At 40.2% G+C, this 26,361-nt stretch overlaps 1 protein-coding gene across 1 annotated transcript in view; it reads right to left on the bottom strand.

Moving 5' to 3' along the window:
* The window catches only part of LOC108882663 (plexin-A1-like), a 244,460-nt gene that overhangs the window by 35,404 nt on the left and 182,695 nt on the right, over positions 1 to 26,361 (bottom strand). The window contains 8 exon segments of the mRNA XM_018675321.2: positions 184 to 418; positions 7,202 to 7,345; positions 10,111 to 10,347; positions 12,188 to 12,281; positions 19,192 to 19,359; positions 21,652 to 21,788; positions 22,332 to 22,452; positions 24,661 to 24,812. Coding sequence (XP_018530837.1) covers positions 184 to 418; positions 7,202 to 7,345; positions 10,111 to 10,347; positions 12,188 to 12,281; positions 19,192 to 19,359; positions 21,652 to 21,788; positions 22,332 to 22,452; positions 24,661 to 24,812 — 1,288 coding nt within the window.

Raw genomic sequence — 26,361 nt, forward strand, 5'->3', positions numbered from 1 at the left:
CCTCGACTGCATAAAGAGGGAAAATAAAGACTGGAAACGTGGAAACAGCTAGCCTCACTCTGTCAGAAAGGTGTAAAAAACAAACCCCACCTACTATCTCTGAAGCTTTATCTCATATCACCATTTCACCACCTCAAGGTTTCAAGCCATCCAGTGGAGGCTTAGGCTGGAACATGTGCCTACCTTCTTTACACTCCAGGGCCACTCTTGACTCCAAGTTGTCCATCTGGAGCTGAAGACGTTTCAGGGTGCGGTCAGCGTCCCTCGACTTCCTCTTGTAGGCTATCAGCACAGCAATGATGACCAACAGAAGCAGACCACCACCCCCTCCGATGCCGATGATTGCGGGAAGCGTCAGCAGGCTGTCTGAGTAGATGTGAAGCGTTCCGGGGGAGTACTCGAACCCCCCAGCACGGATCTGAGCACACAGCACAACTGATCATTAATGATCAAGAGAGACAGAAGTTCCTCCAACCCTTTCTTTATTCATAGAGTTACATAGTTATTCACCAGAGAGGTGCAACCTCAGACTCCTGCTGGTAGCTGCTGAGCAGCTGCATCAGAGCTGAAGGTTCAGTGCTTTGCTCAAAAGGAGTTCCACTGCAGTCATTAAGGGAAAGGAAATTACTACTTATTTACTCTCCACTATCAGATTTTCTTCAGCCAGTCTGAGAATTTGAACTAGCACCATCCTGAGAGACATAAAAACCAGACACCGGTCACCTCCCTAGCAGCAGATGGTTTGAAAATAGATGAGGTGGTCTGAAGAGATCAAAAGTTGGTGGTCTGATGAAAGAGAACTTGGTTGGCCCAATTTTTACCACAAGGATCATTAAATTTTTATCTGTTCTGTACTCACACTAAACAGACCGATCTCTGACAGGCTTATACCAAGGAGGCTTACATCACCTTGGCTGTGAACATTACTGGTAGGAAAGGTTTTCGATTTTTGCCTTTAGGGGAGCAGCTTCAGAGGGCTTTCATAATGAAGATCTCACAACTTAACTTTCTCAGTCCTTTTAATGATTCATGTCACTCTGCATTGTCTGAAGAAACTTAGGATCAATATCTGGATTTTCAGAGTCAGATATTTTGTTGTTAATGTTCTCGTTTATAACTGTTAACCTCAACAGACAGATTCAGCTCAAAAGGTGAATGCTGTAAATGAACAAAGTTGCAGTGCAGTGAGACAGAGTTAGTCATACACACATGCATACACACACACAAAACATTCAACACACACATATATGCTGTACACATACTCTCAGTATAAGTAATCAAACAAAGTAATCACCAGCATTTAAATCTCTCCCCAAGGAGTCTTGCTAATTATGGGAAGCCAAACACATGTAATGTTTTTTTTTTCTTTCTGACTAACTACATTTACATAAGAGCAGTGTGACTTAGAGAAACACACACACACACACACACACACACACACACACGCACACAGACAAACACACACACACACACACACACACAATGCAATGGAATCCATCAAATCAAGCTATCCACCAGGGGGGTTGATAACCGATTCAAATGAGGTATGATTATGCACTTTGAAGTTCTTGTAAGTGCACTTTCATGTTAACATTATCAAAGTCTGATTAAAAGAATAAAACAGACAAGCTGTTATATCAATATCAATGTAGTCAATACCTACAAATTAAATTTGCAGTGGTAGAGACAATTAAGCTGGCTTGTATAGCATTAAGCAGCCAACTAGCTGTGTGGACACGAACTAAACTGGACTGAACTAAATCAATTTGTACAAAAACTGGCAGCCAATTACAGTATGAGTTTGAATTAATTAAGTGGAAGAAAAGACAGTTTCTCAGTCGAACTGATAATTTCAAAAGATTACAAGTCAGTCTGAAGACATCCATGTTTGCACAAGCTGATGTGGTTACAAGTTTCTTCTACTTAGCAGTGCTTAATACTGCATTTGTGTTATAAGGATATAACTGTCAAAAACTCAAACAGGCTTACAGTAGTGATTTTTATCACTTCACATATTTTAACCATGAAGCTGCTCTAATCATTTTTTTTTAACATTAACATGGGTTGTCTAATGTGCAAGAGCTAGCTTTTGGTGAAGAACCCACAGAGAATTGTTACCTCTACAGTTCCCCTTGGCTTGAAAGGGCATTTCCCACTCATTGTTCTAGTTTAACATCCTATAACTTTAATGTTTGGATTCACTCACTCAACTCTAATTACCATTTTCATCACCATCAGGCAGCTGGTCTTGGTGACAAAAAGAAAATTTAAAAAATAAAAAATTCACTGTATGCTCCCTGCCCAACATCAATCAGCAGGCAGACAGAAGTAGTGAGTAGCTGGTAAACATACTGGAGCATTCAGCAGCTGAAGGTCCAGATATTTTTCTCACAAGACCAGAACAGAGTTACAGTCAATTTTGCAATTTTAAGATTTAGCTAAACTCATGTTGATTATCCTTTCTATGTAATCATTGGGTGGCACAAGTAAGTTACACAGATAATCAAACCATTTTGTGTAGCTCACACAAAAAACACAGCAAATTCTATATGCCTTCTGTTGTCAGCGTGGGATGAGATTTGTTGATCAAATCTTACAGTGTGACAGGATTTCTTCTCACACCTTTTCACAGAGGACATTTTGACACGTCACAGTAGGAAAAGTACAGGTGCAAACAATGAATGATGATGAATGATGGCTGAACTCCATTTAGCTGCTTCAGTTTCAGGGTCCTGGTATTACATGCTGTGCTCACTGTCACACTGTCATGACTTGCTGGGACACTTGAACAGAACGAGTGTCCCATTAATGACAGCTCCATTAAACAGAACAGACAATTAATGCTATTAGTAACATCTGTGCTTTTCTTGTGAGAGGTGAAATGTCTGTTGCGAAGTAGGAAGAACAAATTTGACGGTGTTATAAAATGGCACTTCAACTGTCATTATCTATAGTAGTTTAATATATTTCCACATGAAACAAAATGCTAGAAGGCACTCAACTTAAATATTAATGAAAACTGTTTGTTTGTTTTTGGGAAATGGGAAAAATACATAGGTTTTTTTGATAGAAAAACTGTATCTCCTCTATTATTAATTTACAGTGTAGTGGGCCTTCAATCCAAAATGTACTGATATAAAATGATGTTAGATTTGTGAAATGTGAATGAGATATGGGGTTGCCTTCTTACCTCTCACACTGTAAATGAGTACTTACTATCAAATCAGAGGTCACTGGTATATCTGGTACAATTAATTGAATTCAGCATTTGTATAAGAAATATTAAGCTGGTGACACATTTTCTAGGCATTTTTCTATTTTTATTCTTTTGACTGACTGAAGGACTGATGGAGGAACTTAAAAAGCTGAAGGCCAAAACAACAAACAAGTTTCTTCGAAAACTCAAGGGAGGCACACAGCTGCCAACACACAGCTGAGCATCTGAGGGGACACACAGAGACACACTGACATAAACATTCGACACTTCTTACTGTACACCCACACACGCGCACACAACACACACTCACAAGCCCAGTATGTCTGGACACCCATTGGGGTCCCCTGTATGTAGGTCATTCTACATGGGGAATATTATTGTGCCACAGCTGTGTCCTTCTCTGCAGCACTCTGCACAACACGCGCAAAGACAAAGATGTGTGCATTAACACACATGAGTACACTCAAGAATCTTGCCACAAACACAGTGCATGTGGTAACACACATACACACACACACAGCAGAAGAGATAAGAACAGACAGCTCTATTTTTTCTTCGGCTATTGTCAGACGAAGGACTAACTCCACCACCCCCGCCAACACATTGCATCGCTCCGATATTCAACATGACATTTCGTTCAAAAAAAGAGAAAAGGGGGGGTAAAAAAAAGAAAAAATTCAAGAGAGTTCCACCTTGGAGCTGGCTGTATCCGTTGAGAGCTATCATATTGAATTACATGGATGCGCTGTCAGTGGCTTTCTAGGTATATTGGCTGTAGCTAGCGGGGAGTAAATGTCATAAAGATATAGTGAAATGACTGTGAAAGGACATTGGTGATAAGTTTAAAAGGGGCAGGAGGTGGGGGTGGGTTGAGTGGGTGTACTGGCGGGAAATTCAGACAAACATCCAAATATATTCAGAGTGAGTGCTGCGTCGCCAGGCTGAGGTCTGACCTTCCTCAATACAGATGCTCCAGGAGCTGCGTGGCGATTTTGAAAGTCTGCTCCCGTCAGAATGAATCAGGGATTTCAGTCTGCAGTCTGTTGACAGCTCAACACTCTGGACAAGTAAAGCTGAATGGTTGCCGCAGGACGCACTTGTAAGCTTGTTCTTTGACTTTTTCTTGCACTATTTCCTGCTGTATTGTAGTTTTGAAAAACGAAACACTGGAAATGAAAGTGACATCGACAGCATTCACACCGTGGGTGGCAGGAAAAAACTAGTTGCCGCTTGTGACACTTCACACAGAAAACAGGAAGTTTAACTTAGTGATGATGCGATGATGCTTTAGCTTGGATTTGCTGAGAGTTGGACAAAATTTGCACATCAGAGAGGTTTATACAGTGAACGAGGTTACTGGATTAAAGCTTAGAGACGAGCTTAGTGTCTGCATATCAGTGGCATCCTGGAGAAACAATTCTATTCTTAATACCACCTTTTATGTTTCCGCATAACTCTAGGACAGAGCTCCACTGTTGACTGGTGCCTTGTCATGGACATAAACTGCAGCAAAAGTGGATACTCATACACTTTTCCTTATCTTTCTAAATATGGCAAACGTAATTTAGTTCTCTGTTTGCCCACATTCAGTTTTAGTTCATTTTCTAGTCTTATGAATAAAATGTTTTGAGCTTGCAGGATCAGGTATCCTATTAGACCATTAATTTGTCATGTAAAGTAGGTATATAACCTTTTGTGACTTGCCACATTAGCACTAGCAATGCATCAGGTTTATCACAAAAGGAAGCGCTATATTTTATATTAATTGACACAGTGTGAAGCTATCACTGCTCCAGAATCACTCAGAAACTGAGCCCTTGTAGGAGAGGGGAGGCCAGGGGGGCAATTTAAACATGCACATGAAAAACGGGGAAAGTATTTATCTGTTTGCTGCTGTTGTTAGTTTACAAACTGCTCAAAAAATGTCTTTGCAGTGGCAGGCCCTGCTACCCTGCACCCCATTGCATAGGCACTGCACAGACTATGAAATTCAGTTTAACAGTATCATGTTCAAGTGCATAATTAGTAGTAGTACAGATCTGATTAATTGACTAGTCAATCAAGAGAAAATAAATCAACAACAATTCTGATAATCAATTAATTATTGTTAGCAACAAAATATCTTAAGATTTGTGGAGGGCATTTTCCTCTATTAACTGCCATGAATATAATTAATTGAAGTCTCAGTCATTTCTGTCTTTTGGCCTGTTCACAGATTAGTTCTTGTTGTTGCTGCTGCTTTCTTCTTTGCCTGTTGCACAGTGTTGTGTGATTTAATGATGCCAATTGCAAACACCGCACCCAGGGATCTGTCAGAGGAGTTCTTATAAAACATCCATGGATGCACTAAACTGATAAAAGGTGTACTCGAGGTGCAACTGATGTATTGATCCCCGGAGTTAATATGATAAAACTGCTGCTTTTCTGGAGACCTGTGTTAAGATGTTGCAAGTACACAGAATTTTATATAGAAATGAAGGATGTGGGAGCTTTAAAACAAATCAGATGACGTTGAGATACAAATCCTTGAGATGCAAATCACTGGTATGCTATAGAAAATGACTTATCAAGCAACAGTCAGTGAAAACATACAGTAGAGGCTTACCTCAGTTTGCTTTACAGATATATGTATGTAGTCAGTCGGGTCTGCTTAAGTGCAGTTGTGTCTTTTATGATATCATTTACAGATCTGTGATTACATTGACACAGGGTCAACAAAGACACGTGACTGTCGTGATGTGGGACATACTGGACATTTAAGTTTGCTTCCCCTGTGTGTGTGTGTTTTTTTTTTTTAATGTTATTTCCCTTTGCAAGCTGTTTCATTTATTGTGGATGGTATGAATCAAATGTCACCAGTTCTTTGTTGCAGTTTGCTCTACAACAGTCTAGAACATGTGGGAAGAGATAAAAGTTTGGGGAGTAATGCTTGGCTAAGTGTGGAGGCAAGAGGAGATGACTATGGAGCAGGGGAAACGCATGTAATTTTGATTAAAGTTGAGTGTGGGTGGAGGATTGGCTTGCTGATTTACTGAGGGTTAGGTACACTTTGCTCTGTGTACTATTAAATGTCTACACCATCTAAGTAAAGGGAAGCTAAAAAAAAAAATACATGAAAAATGGAGATGCCACTGAGGGATGTGAAAACCTCTCAAATCCAAAACCAGCAGCACCTGCAGCAGAGAAGTGCTGACGCCTGCACAGCTGTTGGTGTGGATACACTTCAGTGGAAATAAAGAAACATGGTTTTACATCTGCAGACATGTCTAGAGGTTCACTGTAGTCATGTTGAGTACATTATGTAAACAAGGGAATGAATTCCTAGGGAGTAGCAACATTTCAGACACTTAATGGAGTAACATTAACTGCACTGCAGTGGTGCAGAGTGTATAACGTATAGTCATACATTTATCAGGATTCTGGTTCCTGTGACAGAACTAAACTTCCACTGCCTTATTTTCAGCAACAGGCTAGCAGAAGGCCAATGAAGATCAGCATGTTAATAAGTGTTACATATTTAACAGCAGTCTTGGTGTGAAAGCTCAATGGAGCATATCCTAGATCTGTCAGAAGAAACTGTTTAGAAAAGACATGAGGGGTTATTCACATAACTCACCAACAAGGTTAGAGTGACATTATGGCCTGAGATTGTTGGGCTAAAATGTTTTCATATTCATGAGCATGAGTTACTGGGTCAGTGTGGATATACCAGGTGGCATTTTTTTGTCCTTTTATAAATTACTTTTTAAATAAATCCTGCAAACTGAAAACTGACCCAGTAATTTAATGAAGAAAGATAATAAATAATATTAAGAAAGAAGTCTCAGCCTGTAATATCAATTGAGTTTTCTTTCCAATCAACTCATGTGCATGCCAGGACAAAACAGGATAGAACAGTGCAACATTTAAGGAAAGTCAAAGTCATGACAGGTCACTGACAGAGACAGAGATAAAGAGGCAGGGGACACAGAGTGGTGATCTGACCGTGACTTTGTGTTGTCCGGTGAGGTTGGGCCATTCACACAGCAGCTGGCTCTCAGACAAGGTGAGGACGCAGGGAGTTTCTCCAATCAGCACCGTGTAGTTCAGGCGACTGTTGCCTGGAGCCGCTGGGATCAAGTTACGACCCTAAACACAGAGAGAGAGAGATATGTGAGGGAGGAGAGGCCATCAGTTCATTTATGTATGTATATTAAGCAGCTGGGCACTGTAGTTTTTAGCAAATGTTACTCAAACAGGAGTTCATTTGTTGGGACTATTTTCACCTGTGGATGAATACAAATTTGGAACTCTTGTATATAGAGCAACAGCAGCAGGACAAACTATGTGAAAACTACTGTGCAATGTAATGAGAGCACTGGAGCTCTATGGCACAGAGGAATAAGATTACCAAGCTTTGGATACAAACACAATACTTGCTAGGAGGATCAATTCACTGTTGGTTTTGGTCTTTTCATGGGATTTGCTGATACACTGTCTGATTGTGGTTTAATGTATTAATTCTGTTCAAATATTCCCATTTTTTATTTTATTTTGAAATAATTCCAATTAATCAAGCCAAAAACTGTGGGAAAAAATAAGAGTGAAAGATGAAAAAGAGGGAAAGAAAAGTGTACTCTTGTTTACTGTATATACTACATATATGGCTTTCACACTTGTATTGCAACCCTGAATTTATATCGACGTTACCCATATGACCTGTATATGTGAACGCAAATGTCCAAATCAGTCAGACCCTGCCAGCTCCCTCAGCTCAGTGTCCAGAGCTCATATGAATGGAAACAAGTATAGAGGCAGAAGGGAAGCACCAAAACCCTCAACCACATTGATCAATGCTGTTTTTTCCCTTTGTTCACAAACACACTGTCCCTGAATTCCACACATAATGTCTGTACAGGGGGTGTGTAAATTCTAACATTTGTCAATTTCAGTTCCAGGTTTCTATGTCAATACCACGTCCAATTTGACACACACTCTGTCTGTGATGGAACCCAAGTAACAGCAAGAAAACAAAAAGCAACAGGGGAAAAATGGATACAAAGAAAACAAGACAGATAAAAAATGTGGCTAGAAAACATCAGGAGAGCAGGCATGAGGAGTGGAGAGAGCAGAGAAAAGATTATGAGAGAGGTAGAAAAAGATGTGAGGGATATACACAAAAGTGAGAAAGAAACAGGGAATGAGCAGGAAACAGAGTTAGTGAGCAAGTGAGATAGAAAGAGAAAGGGGGAGAGAGGAGATAGCCGTCGTGTCTCCTGCTGGCTTAGCAGTGGGACGCAGAGACAGACTCCGTTTTCCAATCCCATCGTCTCTGCAGGCTACCACCCAGCCCTGCTCTGCAACCCTGTAAACATGCATCCCATTCCATCTCACAAACACAAACACACACACACATACACACACACATGCAGAGTTCAAGCCACACATGCACTTGAGTTACAGCCACACACAGAGCTGTTGCCACACATACACACAACAGGCAAGAAGCATCATGCGGGGACATGCTCTCAAAGACACACAAACACACACAGGAAAGCACTCAAAAAACACCAAGACCAGATAAATATTTTTTCTCTCACTAACACACCTCAGTAAAAACACACCCGACACTTCAGATGAGAAATTAATTGCGTGGCGAGCGCAGTGCATGCATCTGAGAAATGCTACCCCCACATCCCATCTCGCCAAATTGCATTTTTGTCCATCTCATCAGTGCTTCCACTAGGTAGGCAGTTCTACCAACAAGCCAAGCAGGAGATTTGGCAATTACTGAAAGGCTCTTTGCTAATAAATTATCATTTAAGAAATAAATTACGATGGTTACGCTGCTTTCAATTTCTTCATGGAAATAAACACTGTAACACACTCTCTGTGATAACACAAGAGATAGTCAAGGCAAATTCTAGCAAAGATAAAAGCACTGAACACTGGATTCAGTGCAAATGTAACACATCTTTGAGACCTGATCTAAAAGAAATGGTCATATTGTTCCTTTACTGTGTACTGTACACCCTCATTAAAGATGAACTAAATGGGTTTAACTATTTACACCAATATAATATATAGTCCACATACTGTAGTATCAACAGTTTAGTGATTGATGTGCTGTTGAAAATTTTTGTTTTTACCTCCTTTAGGTATTTTTACACACTAATCTGCTGGTTATTTCGGTTCATTTTCACATTAGTAACAGCACATATATTCCCTCCGAAACAGGCACTTTAATTCTTCTCCAATCACTCTTCGACTAAATAATTCAGGTGAGCTTAGTGTGATAATATAATGACACATACAACACGACTCAGAAACTGCCAATTAATTCCATATACTTAATGAAAATGAAAACCAATATAATCCAAATCTCCTGGACTCTAGGCCTATGTGCTTCCACGCTGCCCTTCCAGCACTAGAAATTAATTACACAAATTGAAGGCAGTGTTATTTAAGAGGGCTCGGGGCTGCAGTGGAGGACGGCAGTCAAAGAAGTTGCTGTTAGTTACTGAAGGACAGAAAGAGGCCTTGGAAGGTGTGGATGTTTGCTTTCAGCTTTCAATTATGAATTGGTGAGATTTTTTTCCCCATCTGAGAGACCTTGTAAACACATTTGAGTGCTTTTTTTTCCTTCTCTTTTATATGAGAATAAAATGGCAGTGAGTGTGTGTTTGTGTATGTCAGTGTTGCTAGATTGCAATTATTGATACAATATGTTTGACACTGTTGTAGGCAACCCAAAAAACTATCTATCTATCTGTACCCAAGACTTTCTTGCGATACAAGATCAGCACCCTCTTCCAGTTTAGAATAGAATAGAATCAGTCTTTTACCATATGTGTTGAATGGACAGGTATAGCAACAGTAAATAAGACAGACAATAAAACTTGCGCCTTTCTGACCTTAAGAATAAGCGGCGATGTGGGTTTGAGCTCCAGTATTCCAGAGGGACTCAGAGGTTCAAACACAGGGTCAGGGTAGTAGCTGAATGTCTCGTTGACCACAACCAGAGCGTTCACGTTGTCCATGTAGAACCCGATCTCATCCGGGCCAGTGCCAGTCTCTGAAAAACCAAGCTCTGAATCCGCCACTGATGGAGCCAGGCACACCATGATAGAGTTGTTATACACTGTACAGTTCTGAAGATGAGAGAGAAGGGAAAAAAGGAGAAGTGTAAGGCTCATGTTTGTAGTCATCCGGAGGATCTACCTTCAAATGTGTGGTAAGACACTGTGGATGAGTAAGGGAAAAGAAAATGTCTTTAGACCTCTTTGAAAGAAACTACATACAGTATAATGAATGTGGGCAGAAATCTAAATACGTTTTATAATAACCTAGTTATAGCTCTATTTACAAGAGAACATCATGTATAAAAAAGGTAGCACGGCCTCCTTTTGAAATATTGAGAATAACCTGCAGGCTATCATTTTCTTTTAAAATGGATCTGTTGGGTATAATAACCCATTCCTTTTGTAAGTCAATGCCCTGTGAAACTGCAATGCTGTTATACTTATTGGAAATGTAAATTGGTTGCAAATTTATGATCAACTGCTAATAATGGGCAATGTGCAGTGTGCATTAGCTTGTACCTGAGAATACTGATGTCACTGCTTGGAGGACCATACTGGTGTTTTTGCTTGTTTTACCATTTAGTACAAATGTAGTTTGAATTGCTGCTACAATTTAAAAAATAATGGAACATAAGCTTATGAGTAACTGTCTTATTGATTTTGGTGAAAGTGCAACTAGGAATGTACATAAATAAGTACAGTGAATGAAAAAACTATAACTCATCTTACCTAACCCCAACCTTTGGCAAGCCACATCCCAATTTATAAACCTATGTCAGCACTGACAGACAATTTATATTTGTATTCAATGACAAAACATGCTATGTGCTATTACGCCATCAGATCATGGAAACTGAAGCATCCAATTAGGACATGAGTTTTCAAATGAATTCACACATTCAGTTTCATTGCAATACAATAGTAATGCCAAAAGTAAAAGCAGTCGTGATGTTCGTTGTGACTGATCTAAAACACATCTCTGCAAGCTGACAATATTGTACCAAAATGAATATAAAACCAAAGGTTGTCTGGAGGGTGAGAAAAAATGTGTTGAAAAATATAAAACACTATAGTCTGCTTTGGAAAATGGTTGGCAGTTAAGCACTCATGATTTGTAATAAATGGGCGACAACATTCAAAAACATCAGCATGGTCCTTTAAGTGCTAAGTAGTGCTTTGATAGAGGGCTGTGTGGGATGCATCATGTAGGCTGTTTGCCTCAATAAACGACAGCTTGATCTGCAGGTTGAAGTGCCTTAGTATTGTTTGAAGTTTAGTTCTTAACCCTAACAACTAAAGAGCTTCAGCTCACAGAGACAATCAAGAGTGCTTTGTGAACATTATCTATAGAACCGATAAAACTCTTCAACTCCTTAAACGGGACTTCAGGTTTTGCGAGGATTTTTTTCTTCTTTATTCCCCAGAACATTCTCTGCCTTTCTCTCTCTCTCTCTCACACACAGGCTCTCTTATGTTGTCTCTTGCTTTTTGTGACACAAACACTCATGTGGTGCGGTGACATTTGAAAAGATATGTGGCCTGGGGTAGTGTTAGATGTCTGAAGCTGCTGCAGTACAGAGAGGAGACGTGAGCAAAACACAGAGGCAGACTGTCCGCCACCTTCAGTGGCGCTATAGAAGCAGCTGTCTCCAGATGTGCTTGTATGTGTGGAGGGGTGTGTCTGAATGTCTTTGTCAGTTAATGTATGTATATATGTATAAATCTAAATAATGTACATGGTACACAATATATGCTCGGGTGTGTTGGGCTTGTGCGTGGTGGTGTGTGTTATAGCACTGGCTGCTGGCCAATGTGAACCTGTATGTCAATGTGTGTGGTTGTGCCGTGTGTGTGTTTAGGTGTGTGTCTGTGTTTATGTGGGGTGTGTGTCAGTCACATCAATACTCACATGAAAGGATTCGGCTTGCCCATACTTGGCCCTGATCTTTGGCTCTCGGATGGTTGCGAGGTTGGTCCCGCTTACTGTCAGCAGAGTCCCACCACTGTAAGGACAAAAAAGAAGAGAGTGGGTGATGAGTAAAAAGAAATGCCCTGTCAGTAGGCAAGACTGTCTCAGGGGCTAACAAACCTCTGCCTTACTCTGGGTATTTCTGATAGGTAGTGGCCAAATTTGACTGCTACAAATGTACCTGCAAAATGGATATTACTACAGTGATCATCTACAGGAAGTATTGTGACAAAGGTTGCCTAAGAAAAGGGGATGGTCAAATATAATAATAAAAATATTATTAATAAAACTGTGTAGTTCAGCACCTCCTGTGTGTGTCTCTTATTAAAAACTTTGCAAAATAACAGCCTGACCACTTTGCAGGAAATACAGAAAGTCTGGGTCCTCATGTAGAGTGGAGTGCCCTGGGCATCAGGTAGGGCTTAGAGACAGACCCTTTATAATGGAGTTTACAGAGGGAAAAAAAGGAATGAATGAGAACACAAGGGAGCAAAGGTGTGAGTGAAAGTGAAAAAGAAGAAGTAAAAAGAGGCAGAGTGAGAAATTGAGTTAAAGGGAAAGATCCACAGAGATACTGCACATACTTTGATCACAACTCAGTAAATATGTCCTTGCCTGGAGCTGGTGAAGGTCACTGTACTGTATCCAGTAAATAGTGATGTCAGAAGTTGGCTGAAGCCCCAAGTGTCATTCTGTTGGTGAGTAGTGTGTGAAAGCAGGATCACACCCTCTTGGTGTAGAAACGTCTTTGATTGGTTCAATTCTTAAAAGATTTCATTCTCCTCTCCACGACTGGGACTGCTTGTAGATTTGCCACAACAGCTGATTGGTTTGCAATTTCAGTCAAATTAGCCTGTGTTTTTTGAGTTTGTGCTACAAGATTTTAGGTCAGTGGTGTCTTATGTTGTTCTGACCCAAAATGATCTGTGGACTTGTTTCCTTTGATGACCCCCCGGAATACAAAGTTACTAGTGCTGAGAGAGAATCATGAAGTTATGGATAAAACAAATCTGTATCATGGAGGGCTCTCACCACTTGTAAAGACAATGGAGTTAGTCTGTCATTTTCATTGCTACACTTAAATTGAGTTTATAAGCTTTTCATGAAAGATTTCTTACCTTCTTGATGTCTGTCTTGTTTTTACAATGGTGCAACCTATCTGAGTACTCTACTGTTTTCTGCAAGAAGATCACTGCTTTTCACTGCTGTGCCTCTGAGAAATATAGTGTATGATTCCCTATTGCATATCTTCCTGCAGGTTCCTCACTGCCTGGAGGAGGATATAGTGTGGTCTCTCTCACTGCTGTCTAAAATAAAAGACTGAGATAAAACCTTGTATCTTGAAAGAGCCATATACAATGTGCAGCTCCCTTACTGCACATTGGACACTAAAGCATTTTTTAAAGCATGCACTGGACAGCCAATGGGTATTTTGGGCCTTGGTGAAGTTTGTAGTTCAAATGGCCAACACCCATGGTTATGATATCTCACTAAAAAGGGATCTCATCTCTCTGCCAATGTCTTGCTGGCTGGATGTGGAATGTAATGCACCTAATTCTCTGCTCAGGGATCCCTGACTCTGACTGCTGCTTCCACTATCTACACCTTAAGACAAGTGTTTTTAAGATTTATTCCCTCTTTTGCTTCAGTGATATCAGCTCTCTGCGGAGGGATACTGCTGATGTGGAGAACGGCTCAGTGTCAGTCCTGGACCTTTTACCTAGGTAAGTCTCTATTCTGTAGACAGACTTGTCCCCTGGAGTGTTGAATGTTGCTGAATATTGTGGAGCTTTACACCAATATATAATTTAAAACTTTTGAAAAACAGACAACTTGGTATCTCAACCAATCATCTTTGCAGATAGTACACTGTTGAGTCCACCAAATCTTTATGGGAGCTAGTCCTATAAAATAGCTCTCCCTGTTCTTTATCCCTTTATCCCTTGTCCTTATCCACCATTCTTCCTGGGTTATGATAACTTGAACGGCTTTGAGTAATCCTGCAAGTCTACTTGCATTGCCTCCATGAAGAAAGTGATGAACCTGCCACGGAAAGTATCCAGTTTCTGTCATTTGATACAAAAAGCAGGAGTATTTTCACCACTGGGTGGTGACCAATGACCCACAGCTTTTGAATTGGAGGATTTTGGTGGAATAGCTGCTTTTGATAAATCTTGCCATCTCTACACCAATCAAGTCTAAGATAGAACAATGTATACTGATTCCTGCCTCCCTGACAAGGAAAATAGGACATTCCTGTGGTAGTCTGAATAGTTGCCACACCAGACAAAATTCTAAAGCTCCCTGCAAGATCATATAACTAATCCAGGCAACATGTCTCCAGGTCATAAAGGCAGACAAAAGTAGCCTCTCCAACCTTCCATTGCAGAGGGATAACAAGAACATTCCTTCCCTGTATGTTATCATGTATTACCATTTATTTCTGCAATATGCCGGTGTCTTTCTATTGTAGACATTAATTTGACACTTATCCAGAAAGACTTGTGTGTACAAAATGTACAAGCGCCAAAAGCTAGTAGAGTAAGTGATATGGTGAAAAGATGCGGGACAAGAGCCTCTCAATCTCTTGGATGGAGAGTCTTGCTAACTAAGGCTAGACGTTACTCTCTCACTCTAATCCAGGAAGACTTACAATAACAGCAAACGGTAATGATAGGGAGGGACAGGGTGTAATTGTTAAAGGTAGACATAGAGCAGGAGTGAGATCTCCTGCATTGCTGATAGACAAAGGGATTGAAGACTGGTATTCTTCTCAGCTAAGAGGTTTCTTTTTCTTTTGGCAGCCAATACTGACTAAGTCTTATTCATTCTGATACTCTCTGAGTCCAGTCATTGTAGATGCTATGGGTGGCATCAAGTCATTGACTGGTATTTTACAGCTGACATACAGTAGGTGTAGCACTACTTGCTTCTTTTTTCAAATACCATTTGCATTCACTTTGTGTGACACTGTATTCTTGTCATTTGTACTAGAGCACTTTAATCTTCAAGAGCCAAATTCAGCTTAAGCAGCTGGAAGTGAGACACTTCAATTCACAATGTCTGAGTGCCATAAAACTCTGCCATGATGTGGTAAAATTAATTTTGTACAAATCAAGTCTGTTCTGTTGAGCAGAGTCTAATTAATGTTGCAAACTTTACGTTGTAATAATGTGAAACTTACCATCTAAAATCTTCTGATGATTTATTTATTTATTTTTTTTTAATCTTTCCACTTTGAATGTAAATTAGTTTTCTGATGTGTCACAGCCAGGGAACGTTCTCCTGGATTCTTCTTCTATTAGTTCTCACTGAGTAATATAATTTATTTAGCTGATATACATTAATGATAAATATCTTTTCATGAGAGATATTTATGGTTGTAACACATGGTGCAAAGCACCATAATAATCTGGGCCTTTAAAGCACATTTTTGCATGGGCAATGATTCAATACTTGTATGTTACATACTGTACACCCTGTTAGCTCATGCACTATATGAGATGCTAATAAAAGAAAAAAAAGGGACCTAGCATAATACGACTGTGCTCTTTTTAAGAGAGATGAAGGCAGCTGATTAACAAGGCAGCAGCAGAGCTGAGGCCACATTCAAATGAACTGATTTTAATTAGCTGTTTATGTCATTGCCACAAATTCATCATGGGACAAAGCAGACTGCACTTATTCTGCTTGTCCTCTGCCTCCTCTCTCCTCCTCCCCTCTCCTTCTGAGCTTGATGTATATTTGTGCTGAGTTCCTCTGTCCCCGTTGCTCGTCTCTTTGTCTAAGTGAGTCTCTTTAGCTCAGGTACATGCTTCAGGGAACAGACAAGACAATCAAGATAAACTCTCAGGGATAGCTGGGGAAATCCACACAGTTTTTTGTTAGTGTTTCTCTCTATATGCTCTCCCTCCCTCTCTTGCCATTTCTGTCCTCTTTTACCATTCTACCACACTTTTTTTTGGTCTAATCCTCCTCTCGCTGTGACTGTCATATACTTTTGATACTATTTTTCTAAAGCAGGGGATTCTTTAAAAGCTTCATTGTAAGTTGACTGTGACACTGTTACTTCAAGTGAAAACCTGACTTGACAAATATTGGCTAACATAAATGAAACACACAGTTAAGGCTGATTCAGCACTAGCATGTAAAATTTTGAGTGGAATCAATTCATGGAATCAGTGGATTAGCAAAGCAGTCTGCATGAATAGTTAGTTCTGAGTTAGTAGCCAAGCAAACAAGCTTGCTGAAATGACTAGTTTATTGACACATGGCTAACATGGAAAGCTTTTTCCCCATCTTCACTAAGACTTTATGGAATGAAATGACGTACAATTAAAAAAAAAATGCCAGGTGTAGTTGACAGCAATGTACAGAGAAAACAGACAGAAGTTTGGACAGGTGATGGGATGAGTGCTATCTGCTCAGTAGTTTGTAAGTGGTTAGCTCTCCAGCTACATTAGTCCATTAACTATCCCTGTCAGCAGTCCCTTCACCACATAGCATCTATCTACTTTGTGAGGACGTGGATGAACTTCATTATGCCACTTCCTGGTGTGACCTTTATTCTTGTAACAGTCATGAACACCTGTATTTAGTACAATTAGAACATTTTCAGATTAAGCAGCTGCACTGGAGTAGTAAGAAGATTCAGTGCCTTGCTTGAGGGCACCTTGGCAGTCCTTGCTGAAGGAGTGGCAAGCCTCATACCCATCTGCAGTTGGTTTAGGTGAAAATTTGAATATTTGGTCCAAAATTGCTTATCTAACCTCTACTGCAACCCAAATAGCTTTCCGCACCATCCCAGATGAGCACTCCTCATTGATTTATTTTTGAAGTGCTCTGTCTTCTTCCTAAATGGAAAATCATCAGCCAAGCACAATGATAATGCACTCTCTGTCTCCCCCCTGCTCTTTTTCTCTTCTCACTGTCTTTCATTCCACTCCTGCCATCATCACACAGGTACAATGATAATGCTCTGGAGGAGTGCATGTATTTGCACAGAAGCAGACAGTGACGCAGATATGAACCGATACGATATCACATCTCACTGGTTGGTTATACTTCCTACCTGAGCCAACATGTGACACCATGACAGAGGGCACTGGCTGAAGTGCATCATCTAAATTAAAGCTTCTTCTAGCCGGAAGCAACACACAGACACACACACACACACTATGTGTAACATAGTTTTGTCGCTGTTTGTGAGATGTGGGTGTGTTGTTCTGTGGTTTTCTCAGCCAGATGGAAGAGGGATCTGGGGCCAAACATCAGGGACTCTGGGAATCAGTGGGGTGTGTGTGTGTGTGTGTGTGTGTGTTTGTGCATGCATGTGTTTTTTTTTTTTTTTTTTTTTGTGGGATCATCACCCCTGAATGAGCTTCCTGAAGAAGGACCCTAGTTTTGAGCTACACACACACACACACACACACACACAGCAGTGGGTGTGCAGGGCAGTGATTGGGCCTCAGCTGCTTCTCGGCCATTCCTACTGAGCAAAGGGAACAGGGCAGGATTCATCAACACACTTCTCTAACAAGCTCTGCATCTATCTGCTACCATCTACTGATGAGTCACCACAGGGAAGGAAGCAACACAGAGAAGGAAAGAAAGGAGCAGGAAGGATGGAGGTAAAATGAAAAGAAACATGGCTACACAGTTTCAACATCTTGAAATAAATTAAAAAGGCAGGGAATAAAAAAGTGCAAAATAAAAAGAAGAGTGTACAGTAGGTGTTCTCATAGAATACGGTAGATTGGATTGGCCTATTCAGACATGTGGGTAAGATAATACTAAAAACTCATCAATCTGGACTGAATTTGCCTGAATCTGCCAAATCACAGAAGGCAGTTTGTAATAGACAAAAGTGTTCCACAGGAAGATTGGGATCTTCATTGCCAGCCAGCATTCAGCTCTGACTCTTTAAGATCCAGGATTCATACAGGACTTAAATCATACAAGGACTATTAGGTGCCGATAATCAGTGAGTATTTGGGACTGTAATAACTATTTAAGTATTGGGTGAAAAATCAACCACATATGTGCCCTAGACAAGAATAAATTCACCAATTAACCCACCGAATAGTAAAATTACCCAATGTCCCAAAGAGAAAAGGCACTGAGGTAAGACCAATATGTGTGTACATCTGCCCTCCCTGCCAATAAATCTACTTTAATGAGAAATATTTGCTTGTGTGAGTCCTCCCCAGTGATGTTGCTGTCATGTTCAATGCTGAGTAGTGGAGGGTCTTAATTTATTTAGCTGGAGATATACAGTGCGATACTGCATGACAGGCTGTGGAAAGCCTGTATCTAACAGAGAGTTACATTGGTTCAGGCAGAGAACTTTAGCTTTACATATCAGATGATCAGTATTAGCTGCCTCTTCAGTCACCAATCACATTCAAACAATTAATGGGCTGTATAATCTGACAAGTTCACACACCAAACTGCTGCTGTTGCTGCTACTGCTGATTTCCTCTTCTAAAAATGTTTTACTTGAGCCAGATGAAAAATCTCTAGAGGCACTGTCAATTTACCTCGTTCCAAACCCGCTGTCGGAGCTCTCATTTAGTATTTAAGTCTGCTCAAACTGCTTCAAGAACGCTTCTTAAAATTTGTCCTAGTGATGCTGCTGCGTTGCAAGCAGTAGTGTAAAAGTCAAGGTCCAAACTCTGATTTCCTCAAGCTACTAACCTCTCAGATTATCCACCCTGCACTTAGTCATAACTCCTACTAGACAAAATCCCAGTAGTAAACAACATTTTTGGTTTGGTGCATTTAGGTAAGATAACAAGTTGCCTATTACAAGCCACTGAGCCAAGCCAGTTTGTCTGGAAGCCCTGTTTGGGCTACAAATTGCCATTGTGAACCTAAATGGACAAAGTACAAGAAATAAATAAGTAGTCCAGCTAAATAAATGATTAAGCAACACAGTGGCTTACCTGGCTATGCTCCAGTCAGGCTCAATCCTCAGGACAGTGGGGTCTTCAGTGTAGTTAAACTTGACTTCAGGGTTCCTGAGCTCAGCATCGTCAATGTCCACCAAGACTGATGAGCTGCCTGGTGCCAATCCAGCTGGTGTGACACACACTATCTCACGCGCATTCCTCCTGGATGGACAGAAGAAAGGAGGGAAAAGTTGGAGGAAGGTGATCACCAAGCACTTCAGAAATTAAATCACTGTCAACTCAGACAGGTGCTTAATTTTTTTTTTTCAAAGTTTTATAAATGTGACACAGTAAAGCTAAAATGTTGTCAGGAAACAGTTTTGAACTAAGATTTTAAATCTATAAAGGCTCTGCTTTCTCACAGGAATTTCTAATAAAGAGAAATCTAGGACACAAAACCTACAAGACAAGAAAGTGAAGTGAAATTATTTCAGCAAAAGCAACAATTCACATATCAACAGAGCAGGGAGGCCCCAAACAATAACCAAGCAAGATGCTGAGTCTGATCACTGTTAAAAAAAAAAAAAAAAAAAAAAAAAAAAGAATTCTAACAATAAAGAGTCAATTATTACTTTAAATACTGAAGTCCAAGCGGAGAGTTGACATATTTAATGACTTGCTCATTGTGCTTGTAATTACCGGTGTCTAGCCTGAGAAGCCAATTAATCTTGTTCTCTTAAAATCAAATTCTGCTAATTTGATTAAAATAATGCCACTTGTGACCAATGCACTTCTGCTCCAAAGGCTTGTCAAGTCCTGCAAGCTGATCAGTCTCCTGGCCTGCAGGATCATAGGGGTAACAGCTGGTTAATCATAGCAGTGTAAGCCATTAGCAACAATGTATGTTATGTGTGGACTGTACTGTCTGTGGCACCATTTACACCTGGTATTAACATATGATCTGTATCTGGATACATCTTCTAGATATTGATATGTAATCTGTGGGCCTTTGCATGTACATCTGGTAAATGCTGTCAAGTTGCTGCCTGTTAGGGGAACAAAATTAGTCAAGTAGGTCTTCAGGGTTAAGAATCCTTAAGAATGTCACACACACACACACACACACACACACACACACACACACACATATATACATATGTGTGTGTGTGTGTGTGTGTGTGTGTGTGTGTGTAAGAAGCTTTGAATGATAAAGAACTAAAGTAAAGTGAAATTGTGGAAATATTTCACTTGTAGTAAGACAACAATAAAAGCTTTGAATATTGTGACTAATGTGACCTCTCCTCCTTTAGCTTGTATTTCTTTTACATAAAAAAATGAGATCAGTTTAGTGCAGGGAGGAGTACAGGGATAAAGAAAGACAGAGAGAGGGAGCTGAAGTTGTGTTTAATGAAGTCTATACCCTCTATGATTGGTGCTCAGACAAAGTTCAGGACCACCAATCAAAAATCCTGGGATGGAAAGAGTTTGTGTGTGTATATATGTGTGTATCCATGCTTGCATGTCCCATAGGCAAAATAACATTTTCAATTGCTGTCTTGTGTGCAGTCCCCAGTAGCTACATTATCTAATATGTATTTAGCACAGTTGAGTGGTGGCTGCTTTTCTGGGCCATGACTTCACAGGAATGACACGTGTGTGTGTGTGTGTGTGTGTGTGTGTGTCTGTACTTTAATATAGTACTGCACATTCTATTGTGCCTCTATAGACCATGGCAGTCACACGGAGAGGGAGAAAGCATGTGAGAGAGAGAATCTACAATATCCTTCCTCACAAGTCCCTTGGCCTGTAACCATAGCAACCCCATTCACAAAGATCACATGCCCCAGCAACCTTCACAAGATGCCACAGACACAGTCACACAGTTTGGGGGTGACAGATAAAGACAGAGTTGAGGTGAGTGAACAGTGGTGATGTGGAATCTGTTGGATTACTGTCAGGAGGCTGCGGCACAGAAATGACTGCTGTGACATCAAAGCTAGCATACAGTTGCTTCAATAGAGATTAGCTATGAGAAGCTAATCCATGCATTTGACATGTAAGCAACTGTGGTGATAGTTTGGATGTTTTCATGCACTAGATTAGAGAAAGCCACTGTGAGTGTAGACAAAGAAATACCATGTGTCTGTAAGCAACAAGCATGCACACAAACATCCATGAACCCCCCTTCCCCAAACACACACATACACACATATAAAAACATCCTAACGTGACACACTGATTACATGCTTACATGTGCATGTAATTTCCTTATGATGATGATATTTCCATCTGTACACATAGTATGTTTATTTATGCATATGTATCTTTATTTATTTGTCTCTTGCATTATTTACAGTACCTTCAGTCATAATTATGAACTTTTTTACCATCTTAAGTAATCTTTATTTGTCCTGCTGTTATCTAAATCTGGTTCTCCTCTGCTGTGATGTTCCCATTTCTCCACAGGGGTAATTAAAATTTAATTTAGACTGAAAAATAAAAATTGCTCCTTACTTTTTGAAGTAGCATGGCTGTGGTCCTATGCTGACGGACACATAGCTGCCTGCGTTGAGGTTGCTTCCTTCAATGGTGACCCGCGTGCCACCAGAAATGGGCCCCTGAGATGGCTGAATACGGGTGAAATACGGAGTCTGGACAAGAGAGGATATAATCATGAGTTCATCTTAATGGTAGTGGTATTAGATGAATTTGATGTGATTTTACTTCCTCTGCAATTATCAAATGACCTTCAGTCAAGAATAGAATCAAGAAAGATATATCAAGATAATAATCAAGGTAAATGACCTGACATACAATCAAGTCTATAGTACATATAAGTTATTTTAATAGGCGATATTGATAAAGTCATTAAGGCAAAACAAAGAGTACTTAAAAGACTGCAAACAAAGTTTTGACCACTGCTAATTTAGCTGTCCATTTGTGTCTATTACATTTTAAATTTAATGACACAAGGATCATCTTTAAATAATGATGGCAGTGAAATGAAAAACAACATTAAATATGTAACTTTAAAACTCAACAGCTCCTGCATAATTCTTGTAATGAACTTGGGAGATTTCTATCATATTTCAGCTATATTTTGAACTCCTTCACTGTGCCACTCTAAAATGAAATATAGAATTTTTCCTATAATCCCTATAGAACCTTTAGTAACCCTGTTGTATGGTCCTTACCACAAAGGTGAATGGCCTTGGTGACAGGGCTCTGTAGTCGTTGACGCAGTCTCTCACACAAACCTCCACCTGAGCTTCTTGGACCCTGTAGCCCGTAGCATCGTTCAGCAGACACACTATTCTGTAGATGGAAATGAGGAGGAATTGATGGTGAAAAGAAGAGAGTAAGAAGTCAGGGTCAAGGTGCTGTTATTGGTGCTGTGGTACATCAATTTTCAATGTATTTTTTACATTTAGATTCTTTGGTAACAGATCCACCTTATTTATCACCCAGTTTGCAGAATTATAGATGTGTGCCAACAAGATAACAAAAGCAAGGGCACACATTAACCACAAAGGACTATCACATTCATTCATTCTACCTTTATTTAATTCTCAGGGATACATTGAGGGTAGCGCTCATTTTCAATAATGCTGAGAATACAATAGGCAACAAAAGACCAACTAAACAAATGAAAAAAAGAAATCAATAATGAAATGACTTGAGTTGTTGGTTAACCGAAGATTGCAAGATTTTTCTCAAACAGGGTAATTCGGATATAGTGCGATCACCTATATATCCCCCTTTGTGTAATGGAATCACATGGGTGGATTTCCAGAAGGTAGTAGGAAATAAAGTTGTGGAAATAGAGAGATTAAAAATGTGTGTTAGTGGTTCTGTAATAATTGGGTCGGAGAGTTTTAGGAAAAAAAGGATCTAATTTATCCTCACCAGTTGAACTCCTGGAATCTATGGTTTTCAAAGCTTCAAATACATCATTAGTGGACAAGGGTTGTAAGGAAAAACTAGGCAACATCGTGGGCAGTGGATGCACAGTTGTCAGTAAGTAGGGGGAGCTCAGTATAATTCTTTTCAAATAAATGGCCACACCTAATATGTGAGGGTAAGGAGTTAGTGGTGTTCTTATTTGAATTAACTGCTTTTCAAAAAATTGCAGGATTTCAATAGAGGGAATTACAAACTCCTATTGAAACCCTGCAAAGCAGAGAGTCTTTCTTCTGCAGTTAAGCAGAAATCCTATGGATGTCTTCTTTGAGGTTGCTAGTCTCTCTGTTACTGCATGTGCACAGCTGACAGTCTTCACAGGGCATGTTGACAGAGTAAAAGCAGCAAGGATGTTGTCTGCAGTCCCTGCAAGCCAGCTAGCTCCAGCGCTAAAACAAGCTCATGCTACCAACAGACTGCCCTGGCCTGAAGACTTAAAACTTTTAAACTTTAGATCCCAGCAGTCGGTGACCAGTAACCCCATTAAAAAAAGCAGATATAAAGCACCCAGGGGCAAACGCATAGTGTAAAATTATGGCTTGAAACTGTAAAAAATATCAATTTATGACTGAGCTTTTTAGGCGGACAATCTTTTAACATGATGCCTCAACTGTATGTCACAACTGTTGTGGTCCTGATGAAGTGCATAACATGATAATATTTTTTTTTTTTACCTGCCGTCCCTGTGCTATGTGCTTTAGACACAGCAACACAGAACAAATGGTCAGTCACATGACCACAGTAGGCTTTGTATGCACAGTACACTGCACCAAAATACCTGACACAATAGATTTCAATCCATGTCCCAGGAGTGGTGAAAAAATGTATAAGAAAATAGAAGGAATCTGAATATATATATATATATATATATATACACATAATGACATGTTTGAAACAGTGCAGGGATGTCAGGAATAATGTGAAGAATAACTGATGTGTGTGCAATATTTGAATAGAGATGCCCTCTATCTCAACATGCATCATTTCCCAACTAACTGCACTACAGAGAGATTGTTTGATCTGTGTGAACTCAATTCCTCAGCCGTGTAGGACCCTGCAGAGGAGTAAATGTCAGGATGGAGGGATGAGAAAAATAAAGGAAAGAGCATATGTAGGGAGTAATGGAGGGGAACAACAGATGGAATTTACAGACACACACACAAAAAAACCCCTGATGTCACTATCCTTTCAGCTGTTGAATGAGGCTGCACCTACACAGAAACGCGCTCTGGATGACTTCTTTCTGTCGTTCCATTGGTCAGGATGAGAGAGGTGTGGGATGTTGCTTCCTTTGGTGTGTGTGTGTTCTGAGATATCTGAGTATGTGTGTGCTTGTGTGTGCTTGTGTGTGCTTGTGTGTGAGTGTGTGCGTTGGTGAGAAACAACTGCTGTCTGTGTGTGCCTGCAAATGCATTCATTTGTGTTTTCTTGCTTTGTGAGCATACGTACCTTTGTGCCATTTTCAGTTGGTGCATGCCTTTTAGTCTGTGTGTGTGTGTGTGTTTAACTGTGTGTGTGTGCTTTATGCATACTTGTGTGTGTATCCTCTGTTCCTTAACTTACCTCTCTGCACTCACATACTCCTCCTCAATAGGAACACAGGGCACCTTGCCCAACCTGACACCCATCTGGATGTCTCTGAACTGCAGACCCAGGTTCTCCCCCAGGATGGTCACTCTGGTACCCCCTTGGCGAGGCCCCGTCTCAGGGAACAACTGGACCAACAAGAGGACAGAGGATGAAGAAGAGTGTGCCAAAAATAAAAGAAACAGAGACAAAAGAATCAATATTTTTGACCACACACACATTAAGGACACCAAATGGATCCATGGTTTCATATCTTGTCCCCATTCAACCAGTTTAGAGTCTGAACATCGTCTCCAAACATGACATTGCTTGAACACCTTCAAACAAACATACACACTGGCATTTCACAAATAAAAACACACAGAGGTACAGACCCACACAAATACACACACACACACCCCATACAGAATTACCCATATCAGGTGATTCAAGTTTTAATGAAGAAAAATCACCCTCTTGCCTTTGAAAAACACTGAAAATGAGATAAAGGGAGGGCAAAAAAACAAGTTATGCTGACACACAGATCCAAACCAACATCATCTCGGAGGTTTAATTGAAACTTATTACGCCGACTTGGCTTCGATGCCGGGGCTGTGGCAGTGTAACGCTCAGTCGCGCTGCCGACCCATAATGTGATTTATCTAGCCAGATTATGGCGCGTAACGGGGACAGGTGTGGTGTGACAAAACAAATATGGTGACTGATGGACGGTGGCTGTCATAAACACGCACACACACACTACAGCGTGGACATGCACATGCAAACCTAATGCCTAACAAGCATCACGAGGTAATTATGTATAATCTGTCCATTGCCCTGTTCTCTGGCAGTGCTTGGCTGAGCAGACAGCGCAGTGTGGAAATGCAAAAACTTAGGTGCTGACAGTATGGAGGCATACTGCTATTATTATCGGGCAGACAGAAACAAACAACAGACCTTGACAAATGGTGATTTCAACCGTGTGGACTAGTTTGGGGGATGAACAATTTGTCTTGCCAGACACATGAGATATAATTCAGAACTTTTATATGGAGGAAGTCAGCTGAGATCCAAACCCTTTTCTGTGCCCTGCTGCAGAACTAAAGGCTACACTGCTGCTAATAAACAGTGCCACTGGAGCATTTGGAGGTCAAATGCCTTGTTGTGGTCATGGATGGAGGCAAGAACATTATTCAATGACATTCTCCACCTAAAGGTAAACAAATGTTCCAATGTGTGCATGTGCAAATTTTGGTGTACTGCATTGCCAAACATAGAAAAAAATGGCAATGGTAAAATGACAAAAATTGGCAATGGTGCCAATCAAGGAAAAGTTAAAGCTTCTATGAGTAGTGACTTTGGCAACAGTCAGTTGTACAGTAACCTCAAAAGAGAATCTCATATTTCTACAAACAAAAACGTATGCCATCACAATAATTCAAAAGATGCTTTAATCACATAAAAAAGACACATACGGATACTTAATCTTTTCAAATTCAATATAAGCACCTAATGATTCTTTTAGATGAACTTAATCTTTATCTTGCCAGGAAGCTACAGAATATTAGTGCAACAGATTGCCAGGCAAACTGCATCTTGGACGCTCTTGCAGCAAAAACACAACAAATTTGGCAGCATCATGTCAGTACAGACATTACTGTACATACACAAACAGCCATTCAGCTCTAGGCTTACAAT

The sequence above is a fragment of the Lates calcarifer genome, linkage group LG6, assembly GCF_001640805.2.
Source record: "Lates calcarifer isolate ASB-BC8 linkage group LG6, TLL_Latcal_v3, whole genome shotgun sequence".
Classification (NCBI taxonomy): Eukaryota; Metazoa; Chordata; class Actinopteri; family Centropomidae; genus Lates; species Lates calcarifer.